This window comes from Talpa europaea (genome assembly GCF_964194135.1).
Source record: "Talpa europaea genome assembly, chromosome: 15".
NCBI lineage: Eukaryota > Metazoa > Chordata > Mammalia > Eulipotyphla > Talpidae > Talpa > Talpa europaea.
In genome coordinates this window covers 70,563,591-70,588,516 of record NC_140083.1, presented here as the reverse complement: position 1 = coordinate 70,588,516, position 24,926 = coordinate 70,563,591, and the positions used below count along the sequence as shown (strand labels likewise).

General features: G+C 48.5%; 1 protein-coding gene across 2 annotated transcripts in view; it reads right to left on the bottom strand.

Annotated features, from left to right (window-relative positions):
• The window catches only part of ANO2 (anoctamin 2), a gene marked incomplete at both ends in the record, with an annotated part of 266,883 nt that overhangs the window by 48,276 nt on the left and 193,681 nt on the right, over positions 1 to 24,926 (bottom strand). For both annotated transcript variants that reach the window (XM_084255831.1, XM_084255830.1), the window contains 3 exons: positions 983 to 1,094; positions 12,706 to 12,901; positions 17,818 to 17,895. In XM_084255831.1, the coding sequence (XP_084111957.1) occupies positions 983 to 1,094; positions 12,706 to 12,901; positions 17,818 to 17,895 (386 nt within the window). The remainder of the gene's footprint in view (positions 1 to 982; positions 1,095 to 12,705; positions 12,902 to 17,817; positions 17,896 to 24,926) is intronic.

Below are 24,926 nucleotides of genomic sequence, written 5' to 3'. Positions count from 1 at the left end.
GGAGGATTAGAGATTGATTTCAACGCCAAACACATTATTCAATCACATTTATGTAATGAAACTCCAATAAAAATGTGGGACACTGAAGCCAGGATGAACTTCCTGGTTGGTGATATATACTGATGTACCAGGAAGCTGATATGTCCTGAAGACACGAAAGCTTCTATTTAAGACTCTCCTGGTCCTCATCCTGTGTGCCTCTCCCAATTGCTGGTTTGGCTTTGCATACCTTTGCTATAATAAAACTGTACTTTTAATTACATTTATGCCTGTAGCTGCATTATTCCTGAGTTCTGTGAGTTATTTTTATGAATTATTGAACCCAAGGGGTTAGTAGCTATAGCCAATTGGTCAGGATGATGAGTGACCTGGGAACCTCAGAGCTTGTGGCTAGCATCTACAATGAGGATAGTCTCAATCTGTGAAGTCTGCATTAACTCCAGACAACATCAGAATTACATCAAACGATCTAAAAGCTACCTGCTGGACATGAAATTCCCTCCTGCATCATCCTGCATCATCCTCAAAATTGGGAGGTACATATCTCTAAGAGTAGCCCTTCAGGATTCAGAGCCAAATCCTTGTAGTGTTTTCCTATTTATTAGAATCTGAAGATACTAATTCAAATGATTTAAAGCAGTCTGCTCTCCTCCTGCCCACCTGTGACTATGCAGATGCCTCTCTTTTTTCTTTCTCCTTTCCATAATAAACCCATATATATATATTAAATTATATATATAAATATATATAATTTATATATATAATTTAATATCTATGCATGTATATGATTCAATATCAATGCTCTCTCTCTATATATATATATGATTTAATACCAATGTCATTGCTTCATGAACAGACAGTTGGGGTACACAGTTGGGAATGAGACTGTGAATTGATAACGGGGACAGGCTGACACTAGTGTAGACTCTAGTGAATTCTTAGTGACAATGTGCCCTTCCATGAATGACACTAATATACTCACCTCCCCTTGAAAAAGGCCACGTAGAAGATGGGGGAGTAGGCATTCACAAATTTTAGCAAGAAAGCTTTGAGTATCAGGCGCTCTTCAAAAGTCTGTTCTGTTTTTGGAACCTCTGGAAGAGAAGAGCAAAACTATTAAGCCTGAGAAACAGATTTCTCACCTCACCAGAATTCTGACTCTTCAACATGAGCTCATGTCCCTCAGGTTATGCCTTCCAAGTGGAAACCAAGAGAGCTGGCTCTCTAGCATGTTAGAACTGACTTCACCTGGAAGGTGCCAAAGGGCTCACAGGAAATAGGAGACCACCGAAGGTGAAGGGTACCTCCCCTTTCTCCCTCCACTCCCTGCCTGTTATCCACTCAGCCATGGTTTCACAAGTGGCCCCTTAAAGGGAGGTCTGAGCAGGCAGAGCTTCCTCCCACCAACCTTGATTCATGAGGAAATTCAGGTGTTATCTGTATAGGCAAGTTCCAAAAGACTTTACTTCAACAAAAGTCCCTGACAAAAAAGGCTTGTTAACCACTCGCGTTAAGAGGCAAGAAAGACTTGTCTTGAGAACCGGCGCATCGTTCCTCTTTCTGTCCTCCTTCATTTTAGCAGGAAACATTCATTTATATGTCCTCTGGATTGGCTGAGACCTCCTGTGTTCACTGCTCAAGTGATGAAGGATCATCAGATTAGTGAAACAAACACAGCCTGAGTTTAATGTCTCAAACTCAGGGTCCCAGTGTCAGTGTGTTCTACTAGGTCCAAGCAGAGAAATCTACTGAGTTTCCCTGAGAATTTCCCTGAGGAGGACCCTGAGAATCACTGAGAAGAAACCTCATAGAGACTCAAGACCCACGGGACTCTCCAGAGGACAGCTCACACAATGCTAAGAGGGAGTGCCACTGAATATCATTTGAATGCAAATTACTATTTATATTAAATTAGATAGAAAGCAGCAATGAATATACTATTAATATGCACAGTCTCTTTGCTGCTATAATTTCATTTGAGTGAAGAACAGAGGTCCTGGGGAGGGTGTAGTGGTTTGGGTTACAAGCACATATAAGAAATTATAAGAAATTATCAAATGTGGCTGGTGACAGTTCTTACTCTCGATGCCTGGTTAATAGGTTTTAGTTCTCAGGAATCTTTCCTGACATAGTTGATACCTATAGGAAAATCTCCTTGCAGGAAGCCAACTGATCTGATCATACAAAGCATTTATCAGAAGTGATTTTACAATCAGGGCCACTGTCCCTGGTTCCTGGGAGGAACCTCTAAATCCTTGGAATTTCCCATTAGGAACATCTCTGTTATTTATGGTGGGTCCAAGGAGCCCACCAAGCAGCCCCAAGGAGCATGACAATAGCTCGACAAAGATAAGAAGTTTCTAGGGCAGATGAAAAGCACCAAGCCTGCGCCATGTGCCTTGGTACCTGTGGCCTGAAAGAGTGCTGAGCGCAGAGCCAAAGGGCCAAGGCCAGGTGAGTTCTGTGTCCAGCTGAAACTGGGTGCAGACCCTCCTGCTCCCCTGACTCACAGAGCTTTCATAAGAAACATTGGAAAAGTGGACAAAGGACTCTGTTCTCTTTCCCACAATCCCTGTCCCCTCGCCTCATGCACCCATCCTGTGTGTCCTTCAACATCCAGATCATGCTGGATTGTAGTTTCCATAGATTGTCTGTGCCATTTGAGTTCCCCTCTAAGATAAGGATTTGGGAGTAAGTAGTTTGTCTGGGAGGTTGGGTAGGGGAGGAGGTAGTGACACAGAAGGGAGGGACCAGTCTGTGGGTGCGTCCTGTTTTTGGTGGTGCAGGCAACTGGGGCTCACTTCCACTAGGGACCCTCTCAGATACTGAGGCCCACCTCGGAGCCCAAGAGGGCTCCCTCAGTGGCTGAAGGTCATGGCCGGACTTGCCTCCCTGGCACTTCCAGCTGGCCTAGGCCTGGCACACTCCCACAGCAGAGAACACCAGGGACAGAGCACAACAGTGACCTCGGAAGGGGGGTGGGGCCGCAGGGCCAAGGGGAAGGGGCTGCCACACTGTACCAGCTGCTCTACCTGGAGCGTCACACAAGTGCACGTACTGCGTCTAAACCCCACCTATCTATGTGAGGGAGGTAGCACGTCTCACTGTTGCAGATGAAAGATACTGAGATCAGAGAGGTTTCAAAAGCTAAGATCACACAGCCAGGAAGTGAAAGAGTGAAAAAATATTTGCCATTTACTAAAAATCCCCTGTCACATTCCAAAGAGGGAAAATTGCAAGGCGGGGCCTCTGTTTTCTGAGCATGATATAGGGGTATGAAGATACAAGAGGAGCAGCTGAGAGAGAGCTACATTTCCCTACAGAAGATGAAAACCAGGAGCAGCAGGGTTAGTTCAGGGCCTAGAAAGGGCCAAAGTCAACAGTCAGCATGACAGGAGGGGGAGGGTGGAGCCAGAGACAGGGCAACTGGCACCAAAGAAGTGTGTGGGAGTATGTGTGGGCGGGGGTGTGAGAGAGTGTGTGAGTGTGGGTGTGGGTGTATGTGTGTGTGCGTGTGTGTGCATGTGTGTGTGTGCGCGCGCGCATGTGCAGATGCCCAGGGAAACTTCATTCATTTCTGCTGTGTAACTGGTAGCAGGACCCCCTCATTTGCCCCTCCATCGAGTCTTCAGTGCAGATGCATTAGAATCTGCTCTCCTTCCCAGTGGTTGGAAAATTCTGGATTTGTTCTTGGGGGGGGGGGGGGATATGCTGAGAGATGGACACAGAAGCATGAACAGAGACTGCCTGTGGCAGCTTCTGTAACCAGCTTACAAATCAGAGAGACCGGGCAGAGACCGAGAGAGAGGAGGGAAGGCGGAGAAGGAAGTCGGAACGGGAGAAAGTGGAGAAAGATGAGAGGGAGAATTTCTTAATAGAAATTTGAACCCAAGACCAATATGTCCGGGGCAGCCAATTCCACGGTGACTTAATTCCATTTTGTCTCTCACTTAAATTTTGGGGAGATAAGAAAATTAAAACTGATATCTCCTTAAATACAAGTAATCAGGTCTAAGGGCCTGACAATTTGGAACATGTTCCTTGTAGATTCAGCCAGAAAAGGGGGGGGTGTGCAAGATGGAGTATGGAAGGGCACCTGTCTTTGATTTTCTTTTATAATCTCCTTTGAACCCTTTGTACTCAGATCTCACAATCCTGACAGGAATTTCCTCCAAGTTCTCTGGAAGGAGGATCTGGTCTTTTTAGAGCTCTCTGCTCCCACTGGAAGTGAGCATTGGCTCCCCACCTCCATACTGATAAATCACAGGCCTGCTTGTTATTTATTAGGGTTTTTTCCTAAAAACAGCCTGTGCCTATGCTTTTAGGGCCATGAGCCACCATAAATAATGGGCATTTCCAATAAACAATACACATCCACTTGAAAGGCCACTAAATCAGCTGGGTGCCCCCACCTCAGAGAAGAGCGTCAACCCAGTTGTGTACTCTGTGGAGCCTTCTGGAGGAGGAGGACCTTGGGGAACATCTCACAGGGAGGGAGAGGCTGGCAGGGGACGGGTGTCATAGCCCTGGAGTTCCTGTGGGCTTCTGGATCTCTTTCAACAGCCAATACGAGGAGCCTTGCCTGCCTGGGACAGATTGTGGGACAAAGAAGAAAGGGAACAAGGTGTCCCAGGGTCCACTTGGGATGGGGTGGCAATCTGCACCTCCGGCCATGAGGCAGGACCCTCTCGCAAGGCACAGGGGTCTGAATCTGAGCCCCATGAGAAAATGGTCTAGCCTTGCCCTTCCTAAAACTCCAAACCAAGTGCCTTTAGAGGTCAAAGGTGACAGGCTATGAAGGAGGAGAGTCAGTGCAAAGTGTCAATAGCTAGAAGGCACCCCCTCCATCACTCATCTGTTCCTCAAGTCCCTCTTCTCCCAGGCTGATTAGGGGTCATCTGAGAATGTCACCCACTCCTGACCTGGTGGAGCAGATTTCCAGAGAGCAGACTCTAACTCAGCCCAGGAAGGCCAGTTAGATAGAATTCCTTTGCAGAGGCATTACCCGCCCCCCCCTTTCTTTTAAGGGTTAAATCTCTGGTGCATTATGTCATGAAAAATTATGAGTACAAATGACCCAGCTGTAAACTGCCTTGGAAAATAATTAGTCTGAAAGCCCAAGTGAGTCCCAGGGGCCAGCTCAGAACGCAGAGTCCCCAGAGCTCCATCCAATCACAGAGAAGCGGCGTGGCCAGCGGAGGATGCCAGCTATAGGCTCGGAACCTGAGGAAAGCAGCTCCTCTGAACCTGTGTCTTGAACCTCCCAGGCAGCAGAGAGAGAATGGCGGCCATGAGACAAGAGGAGGGGCTGTCCAGGTGTACAGTGCAAGCCACAGCAGCCTGGCACTGCCCGGGCAGCAGGACGGGGCCTGAACCTGCGGCCGAGTGGGAGAGCACAGGTGCCTGCTTCTCTGCCTGCCTCTCCCCCAGGGCAGATGAAACCTTTGCAAACAGCCATCTGGTCTTCCCTGCACTTGTATGTGTGTACTGGGGTGTGGAGGGGGCTGTCTTTGTCCCCTGCGGGATTCAGTTGCCTTGTTTGTGCCATGGTGGGCGGGGGTAGGGGGTGGGAATCATCCTAGGAGAGACCAGCCAGCTGGGTAATAAGGCAGCCAGTGCATTGCACAGGTGAGCTGAGACCCCAGAACTTTAGATAAGGATCAGTGTTCCTGGGGTGCTCTTGTAGCCCCAGAGCTTCTTAGCACAAAGGGCCCTAACCATAGAGTCAAAATGAGGACTAGTTGCCAAAGGCTCCCTGAAACCTCCAGTGTGGCCAATAGCTTAGTTCAAGGTGTTGAACAAAACCCCAGGGCATCTCATTTTAAGGGAAAAGGCAGCTAAACAGGATGAGAGCATCTGGAGACCAAGCCCCCGGGGCAGGAATGTAGCCCATCCCTGCATGTCCCCAGGGGAAGGCATCCTCAAGAGGATGTGTGGACCTGTTCAATGATTATGTTTTTTATTCAACAAACATCTACAAAGTGCCCCTGAAGTGCCAGGCACTGGGCACCGAGAATGGAGGGGGGCCAAGATAGATAGATAGACAGACAGATAGGAAACAGATGGAGAGAGAGGAGAAGAGTGGATAGGTGGGTGGGTAGATGGACGGATGGACGGATAGATAGACAGATAGAGCATTCTGAGCAGCAGAAAATATCAGGCAGCGAATTGGAGAAGAGGGCAGGGGCTGATTAACAGGATCTGCAGGCCACAGGAAGAACTTTAGACATTACTGGAAACCCAGCGGAAAGTCATCTTAGAGTTTTGAGTAGGGAAGCCTATTGTGGTATTAAAAGTTAAAAGGATCACAGGAAATGAACTGTGCAGGGTGGGGGTAGAACGGGAGACCGAAGTAGAAACAGAGAGACAAATTCAGAGCACTTAGCTTCCTATTCACCAAACCCATCAGCAGCCAGAGTAGGGAGTCTGGAGACACAGCACACTGGCGGCCGGGGCAGCACATGGTAGAGGAGGGTTGTCGTGGGATCTGGAGAGGTAAGGTGGCACCAAAGAGTAGCCAGTACAACCTCTTCTCCTTCACCTTTGGATGGTTTAAGTTTCTGGGTTCTTAGGAAATTCAAAGAGAGAGGACTATGTTGGACTTTCTGCTAACAGGAGAGTGCTTCAGTGATTAACTGGAAAAAATGAAAGACATGTTGGTAGCTATAGCTTGAGTTTGGGAATGAATTTTTACTTACACTATTCTAAGTAGAAATCTTACTAATAATAGCTGGAATAGCTGGAATGAATTGTTCCACACACTTGGTTCTAACCATGATCATGTCTTTTTTATTATTCATAGTAGCCTCCCATCATCTTTCTTCCTTCTCAGACTTTAGAACACTTTCAGTCAACAACACTGAGGGGGTCCTCAGACAATGGTGGAAGCTACGCCAGCCACACCCTTCCCCCCAGCCTCACAGATGCAACAGGCAGGAGGTTCTTCCTCCCAAATTGCCGAGGCCACCCACGGAGTCAGGAGCCATGGCAGAGAAGGAACACAGCCCAGCAGATCTACTCTCAGGCCAGATTCCAAATCACCAGCACTGTGTTCTTCTCCCCCAGGAAGGCACAGGCCTAGTCAGCCCACAGGCCTGTACATGCAACCACACATGTCTGCACACATCCACACACATCTATGCATCTGCACACAACCACATGCATCCTCACACCGCCATGCATACATCCACATGCATCCTCCTCTGGACATGCGTTTCTGAACAGGCTCAGGACACAGTGGAGGCCCAGTCCTCATCGCGGGACTCCCAGCCAATAACAAAGCCAGCTCTTTGCCCTGTATTCTCCACACACACGCTGTCCACATTTGGTGGAAAATTGGATCCATCCACATATACCCAAAATGTTCTTTAAAGAATTTTTGATGTCCCAGCAGCTTTGCATAGCAAGATTTCCCTCCGGATCTAAACAAGTGGGGTGCACTTCCTTTCTCTCTAGATTCCATGCATTGCCTGTGCTGAGGATGGTGCAGAACTGGTGCAAAATTTTAAACTCAAGATTCCTAGGGGCATTTCCATTTTCTTTAGCAATTTTTCGTTTTTCTTTTTTTTTTTAAGTTTAATAAAGCATGTGAACCCCCAACTCTGTGAACATAAGGGGGCTTCCTCTTGCACACATACCTAGGAAGTGGGAGACTGTGCTCTGAGAGGCTGGCCCGTTGAGTGTCCCCACTGGTCCCCAGAGACCCTCACATGTTATCACAAGGTGGACGCATTGACTTTTGAATTTTCTGGAGCCTCTGGTGTGTTTGCTTTTGCTTTCCCAACAAATTTCCTGGGCAACAAAGACAGATACATACTACGAGGCAGTAGAGGGTAATAGTCTTAGCTAAGACAGTAAGGCCGCACTCACCATTTACTGGCTATATAATCCAGCCTCTTAGCTACCTCATTGTATATCAGTGTTCTCATCTCTAAAATGGGAGTGTTAAGTCTACCTACACCCTTGGTGTTGTTTGAGGATTAAATATCCAATGTTTCATACTTGACACAGGTATGTGTGTGTGAATATCTATGCACACATGTTCGTGCATACCACTATTAACCATGTGCCTTGGTCAAGTTTCTAACCCTCAGTCTTTTCATAATTAAAATGAAAGAAATGATCAACTCCAGCACCATTCTGAAAATTATGTGAAACAATATCTACTTGATGCCTACCAGGCATTCACTAAAAATCAGATCCCTTCCCTGGCCCCACTTCAGTAACATAAGGGGCAGCAACACTCAGGCAAAGGGTATCAGTAATATTTAAACAGCTCACAAATACAGCCATTTTCCTAAGAACTGGAGTGTCAAAGGTGTCAAGTTCTGATTTGACATTTTTCAAGGACCTAACACAAACCCAGCCCCGTGACTCAGAGAGGTTTAATAGGGAGTGAAGGATGAACCACACACTTCCTCGTTGTCCCCAACACTGAGCATGTGGCTTTGAAAAGAAAAGGTGACAGTGAAAGGGGAGTTACAGAATGAAGCTGATGGGATCTGGACTATGCAGCCTAGAAGCCTGGTGTCTAGCTTGCCTCCCACTAGTGCCTCCAGCTAGAACCCCCCACAGCTGGAGTTGGGACAGGCCTTCTTCTTCCAGGCCCCACCACCATGTCTACTGGGTCATCATAAGACCCTACATTTTCAGGAACATGAGCATCCCCACTTCCCAATGTGTGGGCTCAGAAGCTCATTGCCTTTCTCCTAGGATAACGTTGCTATGATCTGAGTGGTCCTCCCCAAATTTATTGAACATGTGAATGAAGAGATATATATTTCACCATTAGCTCATCGACCAATGAATGCTGTAAGCCTAATGCCAAATGTGATGGTGTGAGGAGGCAGGGCTTTGGGAGATGCTTTGGTCACAAGGGTAGAGCCCTGTGACTGGAACTAGTGCCCCTAAAAAAAAGCTCCAGGGAGACCCTTCATGTCTGGTCTCTTCTACGACAAAGCTACAGCAGGAAGTTTGTGACCTAGAAGAGGCCCTCACCCAACCCTTCTGCACCCTGATCTTGGCCTTCCAGCCTCCAGAGCTATAAGCAATAAATTGCTGCTATTGACCAGACCCCAGCCTGTGGTCATTTGTCACAGCAGCTGGAACAGACTAGATAAGGACACACCTTGAGCTGGGCGGCATGGTGACACTGTCACCTGGCCTCCTGTGCTGCTGAGCCCTGTCCTGTGGTCTGGGTGCTTGGGGTCCTATCTCAGGAACTGGGTCCTTTCCCTATAACTATTCCTGGGACTCCTTCAGGAGTAAACAGATGACTGGGATACAGACAGCCTCACCCATCCACTGGGATCCTCACAAGCTTTTTATTGGTGCCTGCTGATCTGACCCAGGCTACACACTCTGCACAGCACGGCTCGGTCCATCAGGCAACCCCCCAGCCAACCACAGGCTTGCATTCAGTCTCTGCCTTACTAGCACTGCAGAGCCTCCAGATTATGGCATGTCTTCAGCCCAAGCCCAGACTATCAGTATTATCAGATGTCTTCATCTACCACTGCTGAGTTCACCACTCTCGAGGCAATTAACAAATTCTGTCTTTTGTCATAAGTATCTGTGGAGAATGGACCTCAAACAGACCGGATGCCGGGGCCCGTGGAGAGATGCTCCTAGGAAATCTGTCATTCTTCCATCACCCGGCTTTATGGGAAACACTTGTGAACTTATTGGGGTTGTTTACACCAGCTGTTTGCACCTGGTGAGCAAAGCGCATACTCTCAGCCTCCTCATCAATCAGGGGGTCTGGGGCAGGACGCCAGGCGGGTATTAGATGCAGCGTGAGAATGGCAAAGGCAGTCCCCATGCTGACAGGGTCCTTGTTCTATGAGGTAGCATGATCCATGCTCTATGTCCCCCCAGAGGCCCTGGGGACTCTGAAGTCTCCCCTTTGCCTGCAATTCTGCTGTCCTCCCCTGTTTGTGTAGCCTATTCTCTGCATGTGCTCTGTGTCACCAGTGACAGTTCAGGCCTCCTCTGTGGCACCTCTCAGCCACTGACCTGTGGCAACTCAGTATGCCCACAAATCCTCTCATAAGCAAGCAGTTTAGAAAAGCTGATTAACAAATTCTCACTACAACCTTGGCTTACAGGATCCCTCACCTACGGGCCTTTCTGGAAAAGCATGTTCTGTCCATGTGAATGAAGAGAGATGTATTTCACCAAGAGCTCATTGCCCAAGGTGCGCTGAGGTCTGCTGGAGGCAGGCGTGCGGGCAGATGAAAAGGCACGTGAGACAAAGGAGCTATTCTCCAGGACACTGGAACCTGGCTGGAGCAAGTCACAGACTTCCCCTACCCACACGGCATCCAGGCCTTGGCAGGTTCCCTAAGCTCTTCTTTATTAGGTTGTCCTGGCCTGTGTGCTGTGAGCACCGGTGATACCTGCCACCTCCAGTCTGAACCAATTCAGGGCCCCGTGGCTCACTGCAGCCCTCCCTCTCGGACATGCCATCCACACAGTCTCTGTCACCCTGGGCCCTGGAGCATGTGTGAGGCACAGACCCTGCCCTGTCGCCATGGGCATGCAGAGTGGGCCAGAGCAAACAAACGACCCCATGCTGCACAAGCGAGAGCGTAAGATCAGCACCCTCCATTCCAAAGCCAAGGAAACACATGCAGATGCCAGAATATGAGATGGTGAGAGCTGAACTTGCGGCCAGTGGAGGGACATGCTCCACACTGTCCTGCCTGCAGCCCTGCCTTTGCTGCGCCTCTTCCTAGAGCCCCCCTCCAGACCTCTGGAGCTTAGGGCTCAGCTCTGATGTTACTCCCTCATAGGTCCTTCCCAACCAGCTGGTCCAAACTGCATGACCCCAAACCACTACCCCATCACCCTGTTTGCTTTCTCACCCTGCATGATGGGCAGGTCACTGTCCCTCTCTCCCTTCCTCTGCTGCAAATGGTGAGGACAGGGGCCTGTCTTCCCTGTGCCCAGCTGCCCCAGCACCATGCCTAGCACAAGCAGGGGCTCAGTCAAACTCTGAGAGTGGACAACAGTGAACTCTCTACCCAAGATATTCAGAAACAAGTGGGGGGCACTCCCTGAGGGCTGAGTGTCCAGAAAAGCGTTCAGAGAGGAGGCAGGCCTGGCGAGGCCCTCTCTGAAGGGGAGGTCGCTGGGGGTGCTCCAGCAGTTAAGCAGGCTGAGCAAGACGTGGGGCGGGGGCAACACACGGTGACTCTGGGGAGACTGTGAGTTGAGTGGGTGGGCTGCGGTGGAGGAGGGCCGGGGGGAGAAGGTGGCTGAGAACCTCGAGTGCTATTTATACCTGATCTCAAGAAGCAGCTCTCTGCGAGGGCTGACTACAAACGGTGTCCCCAAACCCACTGTTTGAGAGAGGCTGACTGCGCAGGGATTTCCAAGATAATTTCCGAGCCCACAGAGAGAGGCTAGAGACCAGGGCAGGGCCATTAGGCTGGGACAGCAGCCAGACACAGACATGACTATGGGAGGAGGGAGGGCGAACTCCTGGTTGTCCATTCGTTCCCACCTCTTGTACCCTCGCCTGTCTGGTCACCCAGCTCTGAGCCTCCGAAACCTCCCCCAGGCCCCGCAGTGCTGGAAGCTCTTCCTTTCACTTCTATAGAATCCTGCGGTCTACCACTCAATACACTGAATTAGGATTCCCTGCTTGTTATTTCAAAATGTTTTTGACTCGGGAATACAGATAACACTCACAAATATGTGAGGAGAGCAGAACTGCCGTCTAGATGGTAAATAACCTGTGTCGACACAGAGACACAGGTCAGGGCTGCTGCAGGTGGAGGCCAACAGGGGAAGGTGCTAAAAAAGTCCCTGGATTCCTGGCCAGGAAAGGGAAGACCTCATATCCTTAATTCAACATGTCCAAGGTCCATGAGAGTCAGAGACTCCGAGCCTGGCAGTCAGACAGAGAGAGAGGGGTGCATGGAGGCCACCCAGAGAAAATCTGACGAGGGAAGGGTCTGACTTTCTGCCCCCCGCCCCCCGCCCGTCTAATCGGCACAAGTGCCAAAAAGGGGCACTTGGGCAACAGCAGGCTTCGGCTCAAATGACATGTCTGAATGCTGAGGACACTGCATTTTCCTCACTGGCTTAGAGCTTGGGAAGTCTGATATGCCTCTTTGAAGTCTGCTCAGTGCGTGGGGAATGTGTGGATTTTCTGGGGCCTCTGACAATACGGGGATAGATAAGACCCTCTTGGGCTCAAGTATCAAGAGCCTTTCTCCACTTTATGAATGGTGCTGGGAAAATGAGAGCTTCGGTTCTGCACACTGGAACAGGAAGTGTCGAGTCTCTCCTGTTCTGGGGTGAACAAACAGCCCCCTGGCTGATGGTTAGGGGACAGCGAAGCAATGGAGTGAGCCAGAAGACCACCACCGATGGGGTACAGGAAGGAGCTCGAGTCTCTCCTGTTCTGGGGTGAACAAACAGCCCCCTGGCTGATGGTTAGGGGACAGCGAAGCAATGGAGTGAGCCAGAAGACCACCACCGATGGGGTACAGGAAGGAGCTCTGTCTGCAGGGGGTGTCCCAGGCAGGCCCTCCAAGTATGTAACTACTGCATGTCCTCATGCTCCAGTTCAGATGCACTGTTCCAGCCATCTTGTTCCCACCCCTTTGGGTCATTACCTCCAAAGACCACGCACACACTGAGTTGACCAAGCTCAAGGGGGGGTGAGGGCAAACATGGGGTCTGGGAAAACAGTACCGATTTTGGTGAGCCACTTGGCCACGGCGCCATAGATCTCATCCAGGATGAGGATGACTACGAGGTTGATGATGACCGCTGTTGCAGTCACCGTCACCCGGACATTGGAGCGGGTGGCCTTGTTGAGAGACAGTGCAGCTTTAGTTGTGATCCGATACACGATGACCCCAAAGACGATGGAGAACGTCAGGGCAATCTGTTCAGGTGAAACACATGGGCACACTTCAGCAGGCAATCATGGAGCACCTTTTGTTTGCTCGGCCAACAGTACTATTTGCTACGTCAGGTGTTATTCATCTGGAGTCCACTGGTGGCCAAAAAGGGAACTGCAAACCCTCTGAACAACTCTGCAAATTCTGAATGCAGGTGCATTCTCCAGGGGGCAATGCCTGCCACTTTTATCAGATTCCAAATGGCCTACAATAAACACACACACACACACACACACACACAATGAAGACGCCTGCAGCATACAACACACATGTTGTGATTTCTTTCATTAGAGGGCTTCCCCCTACTGTGGAGCTAAGATGAACTCCTATTAAACCCTAGTAAATAATACCAAGAAGGCACTCATAAGGGCTAAATGAAAAGTGGGGTGCTAGAGGGATTGAGAGCTCAGAGGAGCAAGTAGACGTGTGCAGTCAGGGAACAGTGTGCAGAGCAAGTGGGATTTAAGCTGGGCCTTCAACACAAGGAAGCAGGAGCCGCTGAAGGTGTTTGAGCTGAGAGGGGATGAGTTAGAGCTTGATGGTGAGGGCTCAGGAAGCCTGCCCAAAGGAGGAAAAATGGAGAGAAGCCAGGAGGAAGGCCTGTAGACTCTCAGTCTTAGGTGAACACAATATCACTCTAAAATTTCTCCACCAGGCAGTTTGAATGAGGACTCAGATTTCTCCTTTGGTATAGAAATCTCTGGCTGCCTCGTTTAAAGGAAAGCTTACCAGCCACTTGACCTTCTAAGGGCCCCCCATTTCCTCTCTCTAAAACCTAAGAATAATAAGGCTCTTTCCCAAATCAGCCCAACAGCCCCTCCCTCTTCCTCTATCCCCCATCCCCCGCCTCCCACACCACAGCCACGGAAAGGCCACTTCCATGAAGCACGTGGTGCTGGCAGAAGAACGTGCCCCTGAGCCAGGAGTGAGGGAGCCTCTCAGAGGGGCTGGGGGCAGAGAGCGAGTTGCTGCCAGGTGGAAAACCTGCTCAGAGAAAAATTCTAATTTGTCTCAGTCAAGTGAAGTCTTTCTGAGGATTCTTTCTGCAAAGCAGGCTGTTCAGGTTCTATTTCCTCTGGGGGCAGGGGATGAGGGTACTGGCTGTAGAGGGTGGAAGGAAAATGTGGGGAGATAAAGGGACAGGTAGAAAGAATTCCTCTGAAAAAAGTAAAGTGTCCTGGACTGCACATTGCCTCCCTGGAGGGGACAGGAGGCGGGAGGGAGGTGGGTGGGGGGAGGGGCTCTGGCTTGGGCAGTGCTTTGCAAGCTGTGTGAATGACACTCTGGTGGGCTGCGAATAGGGAATGAGTTGCAGGTGTGTCTTCAGACCTCTGGCCGGGGTGCCTGGGAGAGCTGCAGCTTGGGGTGCTGGGGGCAGCCTCAGCTGTTTATCCCCATGTGCTTTACAAATATTAGAGTTTGTCCTGTGGCCATGGTGTGAAAAAGAAGCCCCTGGTTACAAAGACAGGGAGGCAGCGTTCTCTGGGTAGAGTTTGTGTGTGTGTGTATGTGTGTGCGTGCTTGTGTGTCAGGGTGGAGAAGAGGTTAGATGGAAAAAGCACTTGTGGGAGGCCCCTCCTCTGACGCAGGGTGGGGGTGGGAGCAGCAGAAACGCCAGCCTCCCGTGCTGGGGAGGAAGGACTACCATGGAAGTGGGGAAGCCTGGACATGACATCACCCCTCGCCAACAATGCAGACATTTTCACTTCCCGTGCCTCTGGGATTGTCACTGCCAGACAGTAAGGGCCTGGAAAATGTGGTGTGAGATTCTTTTCCCCCAAAATCACTTTTGCAGTGAAGGTCAGTGATGCAAGTATTGATGAGGTGGGGGAGGCCAGGGCATCTAAGAATGAGAGTGTATGTGTGTGTGTGTGTGTGTGCATGCATGCACACGTGTATGTGTTTTTGGAGTTGGGATTGGGGAGAAAACAATGATGGCAAAGAGATAGTTCGCTTGAGGCTCTTGGGGTGGGGCTTGGAGGAACATGAGGAGGTGACCTTCTAGTCTCCTCTAAGAGGCCAGCTGCTGAACTGGGGAAGGAAGAACACTTGCTAGTCAAAGTCTGATCCATGGGCTGCTGCATCAGCTGGGAGCTTGAGAAGCACACAGGACCCCCAACACTACTCCGGACATTCTGACTTGGAATGTGCCTTTTAGCATGATTGTCATTCAAGTTGAAATTTCAGAATTTCAGAATTCTACTCACTTAGGAAAGTCCTTTTCCTGCCCTCCATTCCACAGGGCCCATCTCCGCCCACCTCTCCCCAGCCCTCTAATGCTGTTCTTTATGCTCTTAACGTCACTGCTCTTCATTTCCCATCCAGGATGGAAATCATGTCTGGACCCTGTCCTCCTGGGTTTCCCATAAGCACCTCAAGACTCACAGCTTCCAAGCTGGAAGTTTCAGAGCCAATGCAGTCCCAACGAGATTTTGCAGAGGAGGACACAGACACAGAACATGAAGTTACTGGTTCAAGGTCATCGGCATGGACTATAACCCTGATCTCCTAGCATTTAGGAATCATCTATGTTCAGTCTCTGATCTGACATGTTGGGAATTGAGGCCCAGGAAGCAAGCATATGATTGGTCCACCATCTGGAGGCTATGTGGAGGCTCTCTGGAGAGGATGATGGTGGGGCTGTCATCACCAATGACAGCGATGCATGTGTGCCCTCGCCTGGTCATTACTCATGCCTATGTCCATTGGCACTAGTCCTTATAACACCCATGTGAGACATGCTTTTTGTGGATGCCATTTAGTGATGGTCCACAATTTGGACCCTCTGTTATGACTCCCAAGTGTGTGAACCCATTCTGACATTAGAATTCAGGTCTGGCACCAAGTCCAGTACTTTTTCACCACCGTGGCTGCATTATTGATTTTCTGACCACTTATTGTGCTGCTCTGTTTTGTGATGGATCTCCCCCAACTAGGCCAGAAGTGGGGCTGGGTCTTTCACTGCATTCCATGCCTCAGGCCATTTCATGGAGGTTCCTCCTGTGTACAACTTTTTGTTCAAGACTTGCTGATCCTCAGCTCTCGGCAATCCCAATTCCCAGCACATGGTCACATGTGACCCTTGTTGCTGTTGGTGTTTTAATCCCATAGTTTGACTTTCAAAGCAAATTTCAGTATCAGCCCGGCCAGAGAGTCCAGAGTCCTATTTGACACTATGAGAGAGACTGGAAAGAGCTGGCCTGACCTGGGCCCCCAGGACCTGCATTCTGACACTGAGCTGACAAAGCCCAGGCACTTGGACATCAAGGGTGAGCCCGGTAGCAGCTGGACAGAGTCACAGCTGCAGTTTATGAGCTTCTGGTAAGCTCTGAGCAGGGTGCAGAGGTGATGACTTAGAGAAAACTCTGTGGAGTCAGCTTTGGGGCAGTTTCACAACTATGGGAGAGACTCAGAGGGATGAGGAGGAGGAGGAGCTAGAAATACACAAGGCAGAGCAATCTCTGCTGAACCAATGGCAAGTGTCCGTTCGAGGCCAGGCCACATGCTAGTAGATCAGTCTAAAAATACATGCAGTAACGATTTTATCATTAACATAATAAAAGTGTCTCTGACATCTGCTTCATTCATTTATGTTCTTAGTCATTCACAAAATATGTCTTGAGCACCTACTGTGTGCCAGTCCCAGGTCAAAGTGTCAAGGATACAGTAGGGAGCAAAACACACACAAATTTCTGCTCGAGGGAGTGAGGGAGTTGACCGAGGGATGGACAATCCAAATAAATAGGCAAATTACACAGCCTATCTGTAATGATGAATATAGAAACAAAACAATGCAGGGCATAGGGGATGTTGCAATTTGGATTATTGAGAAAGGCCGAGGTGAGCAGGACCTAAAGGGAGAAACAAGAGGAAGAGCTTCAGGGGGAGGGAGGCTGGAGCAGAATGAGCAAGAGGGAGAGCTGGCAGGGAGCTGGGGGATAGAGAGGACACTAGACTGGTCAGCCCTGCAGTGTAAGGCTATCAGCTTCCATGCTGTATGAGAAGCGCTTAGAAAGTTTTGAGGAGTTGCCTGCCATCGTTTGCCAGAGATTTTTTTAAAGTCGCAGTGATACAGGAGTTCCAGAACTCCAGTCTGGAATACTGGAAGGCATCTACCCATAAGGGAGGGGAAAGTTGTCTTACAGACCCAAGTTCATTTCTCTGAGTCTCATCTCCCCCAGGTCTTCTTACTTCTGGTACTGGAGTCTTATCTACCCAGGTGCCTAATAATGGCCTGCTTCCACTTTAATGATCTGACTCCAGTAGGAATCACTCTCCCCTTCTTTGCCCTCCCTGATGCAATTGAGACTATGTAGAGCTTTCAAAGAGGCCCTCCCAAAACCCAGAGAAATAAACAGAGCACTGGGGAAACTAAAGAATCAGTTCACAGAGCCCAAGATGGCTGCCTCCTGTGGCTTCCAGACACTAGTTTATTTCACCACCCATGAGAGAGAACCAGTCCACAGTCCAAATAGGCTGCCACAATTCTACAGCCATCTTACCTGGGTGACGTCTTCCCAGGCCTTGGCCTGTCTCAATGTGGAAGGCACCATCTTAACAACCACCAGCATCAAAGCTGTGTGGTCAAGGCTGGGAAGACAGAACCCTTTCTAGGCTCCCTCTTCTACCTAGAAGAGAGAAGTCCCGTCGACAGCCAGTGAAGACCCACCCCCAGGTCCAGTTTTCTATCTGAGGGAACAGGGAACCTTCCCCTTTTCAAGATGGATGATAGCAGTAGTGGCCTCACTTTTAGATAAGCTCCAACCCCTCGCTATAGGACTGTGCCTTCATCCTTATTCACCCCTCATTTTCCACAGAGAACAAAATAATACACCCACACATTCACACAGCAGGACCTATATGCATATGTCACATGCGGGTGTTCCCGAGAGGAAATTACCATGAACAGGATGGAGGCAAAGTTCATCAAGTAACCTGGGAATCGATCTTTCCAGTTCAGCTTATCTTCATCATCATCCTGGGGAGAAAGAGCAGAGTAGAGACAATCAGAAGGCACAAATCACAGATATTTGTTTTCTCTTCATTTGCATAAATTTGCATACCTTATGTGACTTATTCCAACACACACAGATATTTTTCTAACCTCTGACACCTTACGTCCATATCAACAATACCCCTCCTCCTACTTTTGTGATTCTAGATGAACTGACATGGTCTGGGAGAACTACGGTGAAAAAGATCAAGATTTGATTTCAGCCTGACTGAGAGGCTCGGTCACTTATCAGTCCTGGGACCTTGGAGGTGGCCCTTGCATTTCTGACACACGAGTTCTTCATCCATCAAACAGGCACACTAGGCACATGCATGACACCGTGATGCCCACCACACAGGATGGAAGCATTTGTTCTGTTTTCATGAGAAACACATGAACCAGGTAAAGCCATGGTGAGGTGACATACAATTTGCCCCCAGGAGAGCATCCTTCACCAGCAGCCATAGTTCCTAATATGTGTATAAATTACCCACAAAGGTTTGTTCTTCAAAGAACTCTCTGTGATGTCATTTGTTTCCCACAAGGTGACTGTGCTTGCCCTGGTCACAGAGCAGACATTTCCAAGTGCCATTGACAGACTGATGCCTCTCAGGCATTCTGGTTGAGAATCTCCTGTTCCCTCCTCAGATAGTACAGTTCATCCAGACCACTCTCCTGGGACAACCATATCACCGACCACAGCCCCTTCAGCATCCTCTGAGGACCCTCATTCGGCATGGTGATGGGGATAGAAATAAGGTTGGTAGGGAAAGAAATCTCTTCCAATTAATTCTTTATCACTTTAGTTCAAGCACTTGATTCCTCTGCACTTTTTAGTTCTATACACTTAGAACTCAGTGCCCTGTCTGCTACCTTAGCCGTGGAGACGACCACGTGAAGCCATGTTTGTGAAGATGGGTGAAAATAGCAAAGTATCTTCTAATGGAAAGGCTGGAATCCGCCACACTTCAGCAGAGTGTCTGAATCAAACCAGTAAGCAAAGGTTCCAGGCCCCTCCTCTACTTGCTCTTCCCTCCTCAGCACTGTTTCGGAATACACCTGACTTGGCTCTGGCAACAGTGCCATCTAGCCTCTGAAAGCTTGTACTGTAGGCAAAAGACCCTGACCTAGAAGACTTCTTTCTAAAAATTGTTTGTGCACCACAGTGTGTGAAGCCCTTGGTGTCAGGCATGGCGACGAGACAGAAGAAAGTGGACATGATCAGTGTCCCGGGTTAGGGGAGACCGGGGGTAGGGGGAGGCTCATGGTCTAGTAAGACAGGTGACACCCACAACATACCAGAAAGGCTCAAGGCCACATGCTGCTTTGAGAGTGAGGGTTATCCTGGGAGTGGCATAGAGGAAAGGAAGGTTGAGTCTCTTAATGCAAGTCTGGGGCACAGGGTTGGGCTGATTTAATAGATGGTGGTGGAAATGAGCATTAAGGCTGAAGACGTTAGTAATTAGCATTTACTGACACATAGACAGGTAATGCTCAGTCTCCCAAGGGCTTAAGTTACAGGATCGTATCTCTAGACTCCTGGCCTGCAGACCCTCCATCACACAAGGAGAGCAAGGTAATGCCAGGTGGGGGCCATTCTGAACGTGGGGTGGCCTCGACATCTGTTTCTCTTGAGACTGGAACAAGACTCATTCACATTCTTTCACACGAGGCCAGACACCAAGAGGAAGGAGCATTCTTTTTCCTTCAGTTTAAAGGAAGTTTACTCACACTCCTGGTATTTTCCTTTCAGATTCTGATGAGAATAGCTAAGGATGGACTGGTGAATAACACGCAATGCAATAGGGACTCTGAAAGGACATATGAATTACGGGCTGGCTGGACTCTTTCTGAGGCCGTCCTCATCACAATTAAGGTTTAGATGATTCAAGGCCTCTTTGGTGGCGCAGGGGTTAAAGTCTCAGCACCATCAAGCTATCCACAGCCACTGAGTCATGAGTTATATCCCAAACCAGGGAGCTACCCACATGGCACAGCAGACCTCTCCTGTCTCGCCCGCTGCTCCCCTCAGCAGTGTATTTCAGTCAGTCTGCCTGTTCTGCTCCCCATCCTGTCTCTGGTGAGTCCTCTTACCCCCACACCGCTGGCCTGTACCCCAGCTCTCACACGCATAAATAAATAAAAATAAATCTTTAAAAATATTTTTTAAAAAAAGATTTAGATAATTTTCTGACTCTTCCTCTCAGGCGTGGAGACAAGAGGTTCTTCCTTAACCTCTTGGTTAGGTGTGTTCTGAAATACCAGTGTGTTCTGAAATACCAGTGGGTGAGTAGAGAGGAAAAAGCTCCAGTCTCAGGTTCCCTGTGACCAGCCCCCCTGCCCCGCCCATGAGCTCTCTGGGGGTGGCATAGGACAAGGAGAGGAGGAAAAACTATGCTGGCCTTTGAGATGAGGGCACCAGTTAGCAAGGGGTTGCTGGCGCAGGTGGCACTCAGGGTGGGGTTAGTGCTGGAAGAAATGGGAGAAGGAGCAAATACAGCCCAGGATGAAATGGGAGAGGGTGACCAGTGAGTCTGTGGGAGCGGCTGGGTATCCTAGATGGTTTGGGCCAAGCTTTCCTGCCCAGACCTGGGACCAAGGGGTTGGGATGTCTATACCAGTCTACCCTGCAATGACCAGATTGTTCTGGAGAATGAGTTCTGGTTCAGTTCTCTGCAAACACTGTCTGACCAGGGTGGAGAGGCCCGGCTCCCAGCTGCATATTGAGGACCCAGTAGGAGACGGTTCAGCTGCCCAGAAGGAGCTCAGGCCCCCAAGTAATAAGGAAAAAGATTTCAGAGCCAATCCTGGTAAGGAAGGCGACCTTACTGTTTTGCATAAAAATGAGACATCACTAGAAAGCAACTGAATTAGATGCCCTGTCAACACAACCATTCAAAAGTAAAATACTCATTTTGATAAAGCTGTTCTAGTGTTTGTTGAAAAGTCACCCCCTTTTGTGTTGACATTGATAAGACTTTTTTTCTGGAAGTCATAGCTCCCACTAGACACACAGTTCTCATACATTCAGACACTCTCCAAACACAAGAGGCTGAGAAGACACAAAGACTCGACCGCCTGCCAGGTTCCCAAAGTTACTTAGCAGAGAAGACTGAGCAAGGCAGCCTTCACACACCACGTAGAGTAACCAGCTCTGGTAAGAGATGCTCATTCAAACTTGCCACACACATTAAAAGAGCAATGAAGCAGGGCAACAAGTTATTCATTTAAATAAAATCTGCATAAAAGTCACATAACCAGGACATGGGATAATAGAAAGAGAAATAGATTTGGGACCAGAATGTTGGAGTTTAACTCTTGACCATATTAGTTAATTAGTTAAAACTCTTGGTTCATTACTCGTTAAATGATCTTGGAAAATTGGCAGGACCTAAGTTTTCTCAGCTGTATAGTATATTCCTTATCTATAAATATATAAAATAGTAGTATCGAAGACGCCAAATGTTAAACTACACAGAGAAATTTGAGCATCACCCCCCTTAAAATGGAGGTGACAACATCTGCCTCCCCCCAGGTGGATGCCCGAGAGAGCTTTGTAACCTAAAAGGCATCATACAAAAGTGAAGTCTACCTAGCTGTGTGATGGTACCAGAAGCAGGTCATTAGCAAGCACTTAGCTCACGTCACCACCTGCAGATGTGAGCGTAGCTTTCCTCTGCACTTGTTTCTTTGCTCTGCTGTCTCGTGTCTGTCACAGGACTATGGCTCAAGCTTCCAAGTCTCCAAGCACCACGGAGCACAGTGATATTCACATAAAACCATAGATGTGCCCTTTTGGCACACTGAGCAGTTGGAAATGAAATCACCGAAAACTCAGTAACAGGGGAGAACACTGCTTTAAAAATCCCTTGAGAGCCATTCTGAAAAGTGACCAATCACCCCTGAGCTGCTGTTGTTTCTGTTTTCATTGGTTAATGAAGGTATAATTTACACATGGCAAAATTCACCTCTATGCCTATGCAGTTCCCTGACTTATGATAAACAGAGATTGGAGTGTAATAAGGACCATGGTTAAGCTCTCGAATAATCCCATCACCCTCAGTAGCCCCTCTGCCCTCTGTGGTCAATCTCATGCTCCAACACTTAGCTCCTAGCAGCTTTTGTTTCTGTCCCTTTCATTTTACCTTTTCCAAAGTGTCATGAAGGCTGATGCACACAGTGCAGAGCCTTGAGTCTGATCTTTCACTCAGCATCATGCATCCAAGCTTCCTCAGCACTGTTGCATGTCTCAGGAGCTCATTCCTTGGGGTTGTTGATTAGCACCTCGTTATAAGGTTCCACCACTGATGGGCTACCCACTCACTAGCTGAGAGATGTGTGAATTTTTACCGGTTTGGGGGATTATGAATAGAGCAGTTAGAAGTACTTGTGTACCAGATTTGGTGCGAGCGGAGGTTTTCATCTCATTTCAATTCATTGAGCAAAAACACCAAGCAGTAGGAGGGCTGAGTCACAGGGCAAGTGTATGTTTGATTTGATAAGCAAATGCAGGCTGACTTTACTATTTTGTATTTTCACCTGCACCATGAGGATTTCTTCATCTTCTTGTTCATTTTAAAATAGCTTTAGATTTACAGGAAAATTCCAAAGATAGTGCAGAGAGGACACACACCATCTGTACCCAGTGTCACCTATTGTATTAGATTGAGCACAGTTTTCACAACCAATGGACTAACATTGTACATTATTATTAACAAAAGTTGATACTTTATTTGGATTTTCTTAGTTTTTACCTAAGGGCCAGGATCTGTTCCCAGGTCCCATTCAAGACATTACACTCAGTCCTCATGTCTCCTTTGGCCCCCCAGACTATGGTCGTTTCCCGATGGCTGATGACCTTGTCACTTTCGAGCAACACTGGCCAAGTCCACTGTGGAATGGTCCTCCTATGGGTTTGTCTGAAGTTTTTATCATTACTCTGAAGTTATGGGTTAGGGGGAAGAAGACCACAGAGATAAAGTGCCACTTTCACCACATAATACATAGCAAGGATGATCTTTGCTTGGACATTGATGTTGTCAGTCTTGATCATTTGTGGATAAAGGGCTCATCAGACTTCTCTACTGTAAAGTATTCTTATCTCCCTTTCCATGCTTTGCTGTTTAATCTTTTTAAGGTTTATTTTTATTTATTTGTGCATACAAGAACTGGGTGTAGGCCAGAGGTGCAGGGTGTGAAAGGACTCACCAAAGACTGAAAGGGGAGCAAAACAGGCAGATCTACTAAAATACATTGCTGGGAGAGCAGCAGGTGAAACAGGAGAGATCTGCTGTGCCATGTGGGTTGGCTCCCTGGCTGGAATCAAACTCAGGCCGCAGCAGTAATAGCACTAAGACTTAACCCTTAGGCTACCAGGGAGGCCCCCCATGCTTTGCTCTTTAGAAGGAAGCTACTATGAACAGCCCACATTTATGGGAGGGAAATTTAGACTCTACCTCCTTAAGAGAGCAGTAGCTACAGACTTCCTTAGGTTTTTAATCTAGATTTTTATACTTTGGATTTACTTCAAGCAGGGCTGCAGAGAAGAGATGCTTAGTGATATAGTGTTAAGCCACTGCTAAATACTCTGAGCCCGCAAAAGAAGACAGAAGATGATAAATGCCTAGTGGCTAGTAAGCACCATGCCTGGGGCAGAACTAGATTCAAACTTCAAAGAAAGCAGCTGTGCTTCTCTTTCTGTGCAAAAGTCTAGAAGGGGCAGGAATCCCAGCATTATCATCATTAGTAGCTCATCATTATCTGCCTCACCACCTCCAACTACTAGTAAGTGGGTCAGGAATACAGAGTCAAATACCCTGAACCTATACGTCTGTGAGTATTTGGGGGGAAGTGTCAAGAAGAGGGGAAAACATTTGTTTGGAAATACACGACCTGGCTTCATTCCCTGTCTCTACCTCTATATTAGCTGGGCAAACCTTGGGCATATTATCTTACTTCTCCGTGCCTTCATATCTGCTAATGGGGCTGACTACTGAGCACTGAAAAATGCACCACATACATGATAGTCCTTGGAAAAGTTAAGTTCCGGATCACTGTGAGGTGCTCCTACGGGAATATCTCGTTTTCATCTTTTTTTTTTTTTTAAATATATTTTAATGATATCTCATATACTTGTTTTTTTTTATTTATAGAGGCATGTTTTATTTATTTATTTGTTTGTTTGTTTGTTTTGTTTATACATGCACTGGGTACAGTCAGAAGCGCGGGAGGGTGAGAGAATTCACCAGAGCCAGGGCAGGGAGCAGAGCAGGCAGAAGGACCGAAGTACACTGCTGAGGGGAGCAGCGGGCGGCAGGAGAGGTCTGCGCGCCATGCGGGACCCTCCTCCGGTGGCCGGGGAGCAGCCGGGGATCGAACCGGCGCCGCAGAGGCCTCGGGCAGCTTCGCAACCCAGCGCTCAACCTCTGCACCACCGGGGAGGCCCTCGTTTTCATCTTATGGGGCTGCACAGGCCACTTTCACTAAATAATGAAACTGGTTGGAGTCAGGTTATGAATTTTTTGCCTGTGACTTCAGGCCACTTTAGCCCTCCACATAGATATTAAGGAAAACAAAGAAGAAAAAGACAGCAGGTCAGAGGCCTGGGGCCAGCAAGATGCATTTAAGAAAGAACGTTGTTTGCTCAAGTATCCTTCCTTCCTTCCTCTCACTGCCTTTTCCTCTTGATTGCCAGAGCTGCGAATCTGTCAGCCTGCTGCAGCCAGTGCTGCACCAGGATGAGAACAGCCTTATCTGGAGGCAGCTGCCTGGGTTTGGTTCCCAAATGGCACACTTACCGACTGTGTGGCCTCAGCCACGTTACTGACTTCTGTGTGCCTCAGTTTCTTCATCCACCAAAAAGAGACTGACAACAGGGCCAACTGGGCAGGTTTGCCGCTGTGAAGATGACAGTGACAGAACTGTGCTATGAAGGGACAGTAGACAGAACTGTGCCTGAGACATAATCAGAACCCAGCACTTGCTACCTAATATCACTACCGTCATCATCCTGTCAT